At 35.5% G+C, this 6,612-nt stretch overlaps 1 protein-coding gene and 1 pseudogene across 1 annotated transcript; both read left to right on the top strand.

Annotated features, from left to right (window-relative positions):
- The first annotated feature begins 3,293 nt into the window (after positions 1 to 3,293).
- Positions 3,294 to 4,217, top strand: LOC113278801 (annotated as a pseudogene).
- Positions 4,218 to 4,739: 522 nt separating this feature from the next.
- LOC113277291 (non-specific lipid transfer protein GPI-anchored 1-like) lies at positions 4,740 to 5,898 on the top strand. The gene is made up of 3 exons (XM_026526420.1): positions 4,740 to 5,294; positions 5,445 to 5,507; positions 5,602 to 5,898. Exons 1-3 carry the CDS (start codon positions 4,943 to 4,945, stop codon positions 5,745 to 5,747), a joined length of 561 nt encoding a protein of 186 aa, XP_026382205.1. The 5' UTR covers positions 4,740 to 4,942; the 3' UTR covers positions 5,748 to 5,898.
- Positions 5,899 to 6,612: the final 714 nt, after the last annotated feature.

Below are 6,612 nucleotides of genomic sequence, written 5' to 3' on the forward strand. Positions count from 1 at the left end.
GTGGTGTTGGTTAATTCTGGTAGTTTTGATGAAACCAATTTTGGTTTCATCATTCTTCCCTTGTTGGTTCTACCAGTATTAGTACGACAGTGTTAGTTTATTCTTGTTTTGGCTATTAAAATCAGTTTTGTTTTGCAGGGAAAATACATGAAGCTTGCCTTGTTGGTTCTACCAGTAATGTTTGTAATTTCATACCAACAATTTTTTTTTGTAATTGCTAACCATTGAGAAATTTATTTTGTAATTTCAGGGTAGATTGTGGCCTTCATGTTTGCGACTACATGAAGAGCCTCTTGAAAGGAAAAATGAAGTCTCATGAAGAGAATATTTCAGAAAAGGTGGAAAACAAAGCAAAGTTGTGTTACAAGATCCTGATGGACAACCCACTAAAAGAATCATAAAGTAAGACATAAAAATTAGTGTATTGTCAACTAGTTGTAAACTTAAATGCTTATAATAGTTTATAAAATGTTTAAAAGGTTTATAAATGGTTTCAATTAGTGTATTGTCAACTAGTTGTAAACAATGTTTGTAATGGTTTCAATTGTGTTTAACCCAAACCATATTATCGCGCAATGTTATGTTTGTTTTTTGATGAAACCAAAAAGGGGTTCTAGCATATTTTGATTCCACTGTAACACTAAAATAATGAAACCAGAAAGGGTTCCAACATATTGCAGGTGAAACCAAAAAGAAAAAGGGTCGCATCACGACTTGGTTTAAACTCAAAATATTAATATATTTCAAGGCATGGAACATTTTCATGTTCCAGGGAAGAAGTCTAATTACAACAAAAATTATTAGACAATAACAGGAAACACATGAAGGATCACTTTTCGGCGATCAGCATTCAACACAACGGTAACAAGTCATGGCAATGATTCATAACACGGCAAATGAAAAAACCAAGACAATTCTGACATACTTGGAAAACTCAATAATGCACAGCTATAAAAGCAATGAAATGATGAAACCAAAAAAGGGTTCCAACCTATTTTTATTCCAAAATAACAGTAGAAATGATGAAACTAAAAAGGGTTCCAACATATTGCAGGTGAAACCAAAAAAGGAAAGCTTAATCTAAATGAAACACCAGCAGGAAATTAACATTTCTAAACTTAAAAAAATGAAAGTTGATGAATTGTAGTCAAAATGAGATTAGACTATAAGACTTCACATCTGCTTCATAGGGCTTGTCCTTCGGTTATGAGTAGTCAATAAATTGCAACCACCACAAGTTCTCATCTTCTTGTTAGGAATTGAACCTGTATTAGGAACCCTTTTCTTCTTACTTGGGCGACCTGATTGTGGAAAAACTTTAGGTCCAAGAACAACAGGCTTGGGTGAAACTGTTGCAGGCCTTTCAACTGTGGGAACTGGATGAATTGGTGTTGAATACGATTCTCGATAGGACTTATTGTATACCTGCAAGAGAAATTACAAATGCCTCTTCAGTATCTCCTTTGAACAGATGTTGGCTTATTGTATACCTGCAAGAGAAATTACAAATTGGTTTCGTCGACAAAAACCAACAAAAATCACAAATTGATTTTAGAAAACATTTTAAATTTAAAAACCATGAATATCGCCTCCAACAATAAAACTCATATGGCCATCGACCATATATATTGACAATGATGTTTCAGCATAATGAACATCTGGAAATAATAGGGTATTTCATTGATACCTTTCAATATGACTTACTACAGTAATGCTAAAGCCATATCCATAGTGACCACACTACACCAAAAACTAACAAAAATTAGATGAAACCAAAATTGGTTTCATCAATTATAAATGACAAAAAAAACAGATGAAACCAAAATTGGTTTCGTGCAAATACCTCTTCAATATCTCCACTGAAAAAAATGTGTACTTGTTGTGTACCTGTAGGAGAAATTAGTAGAGGTATTGTACAAGTCCAGATGATAATTAAAGTAGTTTAATGAAAACGAGAATGTCCAACACCTCAAACTATACAATCTCGCGCATTGGTGGTTTGTGGAATTTAAATACTGCTAGGGTAGATTCTATTAAATAACATTGTGTTATAAGTTTTTGATATAAACACGACAAGATAACACAGCTCACAAACAAGATACAAAACGTTGCTTGTTCAATTCTCCTCGAACTCCAGTCACAATTCTGACCCGCCAACAATAAAAACTCCAAACTACTGAGGCATAAACTTGGCCAAATTATCAAGTATAGTATAATGCTAAAAATGCACTTAAATAATCTAAGAAAAAAAGGAATGAAACAACGTACCCACTCACCACCATCACCACTTACTGATGAATCACCAAAACTGCTCATTCAATATTGACCACCTATATCAGTCACTCAATCATTCACCACCATAATGTGGTATCAGTACTTAGATGAAAACAAAGTTAGAACAAAATTAGGTGAAACCAAAAATATTGATTTTCAATTCCCAATTACAACAAAATTCACAATAAAACAAGATCCAGTATCAAATTTAATTTAAAAAAATCAGTGAAATAATAAGATTTTTAATTCCTTACCAACTTCAAATTACCATTAAAATTCATCATTTTTCCTAAATGAAATTGAATCTCCGTCGATGGTTCATTTCCACTATAAGATCAATTCACCACCATTACCACCTTGGTTTCGCTAATTGAGTTCGTAAAAATAATCAAATACCTGAATCATTTCGACTAACATTCAACTTCCATTATATTACTATCAATTGATTCATATTATTAGTTGTGGTGGCGGAGAAAAAGGAGGAAGTGTTGCCGGTGGGTTGCAGGAAGAAGACAAGAAGGCGGTATTGGTGGAGATGGTTGTGGTTGTGCTGGTGGTATAAAGTAGGAGGAGAAGGTGATGTTGCTGGTGGTAAAGGTGGAGGAGGTGGTGTTGATGCCAGATCTGAACATCGTAACCGGTTTGGTTGCAGCAGATATGTTGTTGGTGGAGATGTGAAATGACAGTGGCGAATAAAAGGAGGTGTTGGTTGATATGAAGGAGGAACAAGAGGATGAAGTGTTGGTATCAGATCTGGAAGTGGTAGTGGTTTTCTGGTGGTGCGACGGTAAAAAGAAATGAAATCACGAGAGGAGAAGAAAGATTTATACACATATATACAATAAAAGGCAGGTTTGGAAATACATAAAGTAATGAAAACTAAATTTAATAATTTTAAATGAAAATGGGGTTTTTGTTTCATTTTTCCTGGATATAGTTTTCATTTGGCCTCACTAATATAACTGGTGTTTGTGTAACTCAAAGAGTATCACCTTGATTTTTTAGAGCTTAATATGTTAATGATATGCATGGTTAATAACAATTTTGATATTGTTGATATTAATAACCATATTAGTAACTCTGAAGTTATTGGTAAAATTGGAATAGGATGGCCGATTACTGGTGTTCCAATTGTCTTGGCGACCAACATGCTGCGATGCTTGGACAGAGATGTAAGAAACGTGATGCGAAGAGCACGTACGGAACTGGAGCGTTTATACCATTAAATCTGGCGAGGAACTGATCACTTCAGCCAATGGTTTACTGACTACTCTAGCTTACAAACTAGGTCCTAATGCACTGCCGAGTTCTGCGTTAGAGGGTTCCATTGCTATTGCTGGCGTGGCAAATTAAAGGAAGTTGAAAACACAGGCGGAGCTTATTTTGTTCAGCTTTTAATGGTCTGTATGCTCCATGGTAGCGTGATTATGCGCGCGGGATTTGCATTGGAATCACAAGATTTACAAACAAAGCTCACATCACTCGTTCCGTTTTAGAGAGCATATGCTTTCAGGTTAAAGACGTTGTAGACTCGATGCACAAAGATGCTGGAGAAAATGATGAATTGAAGGATGAGAATACGATTTTATTCTCAAATTTGACGGGGAGCCACTACCAACAACCTATTGATGCAAATTCAAGCTGATTTGTTGGGATGTCCGGTGGTGAGAACAGACAATATTGAAACAACAGCTCTTGGAGCAGCATATGCTGCTGCACTAGCCATCGGAGTTTGATCTGAAAACAATATCTTTCATTATCAAGGTAAAGACGAGAAACCCACCACTTTCCAACCAAACTTGCGTAAGGAGCAAAGGGAAGCAAGATCGGAGTCTTGGTGCAAAGCTGTCTCCAGAACTTTCGATTTGGCTAACCTTTCCCTCTTAATCTTTCGATTTCTTCGTGCTGATCTTTTCTTTTTCCTCTTTCATTCCTTTAACTGAATTTAGTTTTTATTTTTCAATAATGTATAAGCTAGGCTCATATCAGTAGCTAGTTTGATTGAGTGCCAAGTCCAGCTTGCTAGTAGAACCTGTACCAGTCCCCAAAAATCACTTGTCTTCATTTTTACAAGTAAAAATAATGGTAAAACAGCTAGAAAGTTTGTTGAGAGAAAGTAATGAGTTTACAGGGAGGGATATAAATGATAAAACTGCAAGTGTCACATTGCATGTGTTACAGACAAGCGCAAAAGGAAAGGCTCATTAAACACCAAGTCACCCATAGCCAGCCTCATGGCCTGTTGTACTTGACTTGACATAACTAGTTTCTGAACGAAATTGCTGACCACTGACAATGCATAAAGTCTCCCTATGGTTTTCCACTTTGAGAGAAAGTTTTCACAACTGCATACATCTGATCTACCACCCACATATGAGACCTCATTAATATTATTAGGTCATGGCAAAGTTTGCAACCACCTTCCCAAATTTATTGCACCTCTCACTCACCACACCACACCCATTTATTCCCCATTCTCTCTCTCTCTCTCTCTCTCTCTCTCTCTCTCTCTCTCTCTCTCAAGACCCATGATGCCTCTATTCTCATTTCTTGTATAATCTGTTAACTAGTTATATCAAACTCATATATATTTTTCCATCAAAGTTCACACAACTAAAGAGAAAGATAAGAACAGTACTGTTTCAGTATATCTAAAGAAGATCATACAATGATGATGAAGATGTTTGCAGCTTTGTTTGTGTTATGCAGTTTGATGATACTTGAACCAGCTTTATCAGCAGATGCAACACCACCTAATATTCAAGAGCAGTGTACTAGTCAGTTTGGGAAAGTAGGTGCATGTCTAACGTTTGCAACAGGGAAAGGACCAACACCGACACCGGACTGTTGCTCAGCTGTGAAAGAAATCAGACAACATCAGGCGGTTTGTTTGTGTTATATCATCTTGGAAACTCACAAGGGTGAATCTTCACTTAAGGATATGGGTCTTAAAGAAGACAGGTTACTTGCACTCCCATCTGCCTGCAAACTAGCTGATACTAGTGTCGACAAATGCCCCAGTAAGTATTATTTTCTTTTTTCATTCTTCATATTCTCATAGTTTCTAAACCTTGAGAGATTTTAGAACTTTCAGTTGTCGGATAATCGACACATACCGGTTAATTAATTAGTTTGATAATATGGTGCTTGTTGTTTGTTTGTTTTGACAGAACTTCTCAACTTATCTCCAACTTCTCCTGACTATGCATTTTTCACAAATATAACATCACCAGGTATTATATTCTGTATAATAATCTCTTCATCTTTTTGACATTTAAATTTTCGATTCATTTACTTAGAATATTTTTCATCTTTTAATTTATGTAGCTGCATCAACTACTCCAAGTGCATCAACAGCAACACCAGCAGCAGCTGCAGCTGCAAAGGATGCTAAATCTGTGGGAAGTATGCATGGACCACATCTTGTTGTAGCTATTATCTTTTCTGTTGTCATGTCTTTGTTCATGGAATGAATATGATGAGATTGCGGTGAATTTTTCTGATCATACCACCTGTCATTTATGTAACAGATCCTGTTGTGACGCCAAACTTGTATGATTTTACAAACTACTATTTCATGTATCCTTGCTTTAATTAAAATTGCGTTTTATGCTTGAAATTTTATTTTATCGTCTTTGTAAATTCCAAATATTTATGGAGATATGACTGTGATTTGAGTGTGAACCTAGGATGCAGATTTAACTCTCTACAACCATTTCGTCAAGATTAGCCATGTAAATGTCACGGACCCCAAACATTAATGAATCTCGTGATATATTGTTACAACCTCAAAACATTAATAACAACAACAAGTGGGCAAAATTATTCATCGTTTGACCGAGAGATTGTGAAGCACCGTTGGCTAATTGAGATGCTGAATATATAAACGCATAAATTAACAGGGCGAATTGCCAAAGAAATCCTGCAAAATAAGATAATACTAAGTAAGAACTACACCCAAAAGTAGAGATCGATGGAGAGAGTAATACACATTGCCTATAGTTTATCGCGGGCTTGGAATTAGTAATAGTAATTAGTCTCATGGGAGTACCTAGGCCTAATATCTTCAATTCGGACAATTAGGCAATTCCATAGCTTGAATTCGGACATTTAGCTTGAACCATTTTTTGGGACCATGGTTTTTTTGTGGGGACCATGATCCTATTTTAGACAAGAGATTATAAGTAATCCTAAGTCAACCCTTATATAAATGTTTTTCTTAATACCAAACTTACTCTCCTTAATTAAATGTGTTAGTTTAATGATTAATTAGTTATTAGTTAATGATTAGTATGATTAGTAATGATTAGTGATTAGTAATGATTAGTTACAATTAAG

The sequence above is a fragment of the Papaver somniferum genome, chromosome 5, assembly GCF_003573695.1.
Source record: "Papaver somniferum cultivar HN1 chromosome 5, ASM357369v1, whole genome shotgun sequence".
In the NCBI taxonomy this organism is placed as follows: Eukaryota; Viridiplantae; Streptophyta; class Magnoliopsida; order Ranunculales; family Papaveraceae; genus Papaver; species Papaver somniferum.

Coding starts and splice junctions, on each gene's coding strand:
- LOC113277291 (XM_026526420.1), top strand. CDS start 4,943: ATGATGATGAAGATGTTTGCAGCTTTGTTTGTGTTATGCAGTTTGATG. Junction 5,295..5,444: donor TAGTGTCGACAAATGCCCCA/GTAAGTATTATT, acceptor TTGTTTTGACAG/AACTTCTCAACTTATCTCCA. Junction 5,508..5,601: donor CACAAATATAACATCACCAG/GTATTATATTCT, acceptor TAATTTATGTAG/CTGCATCAACTACTCCAAGT.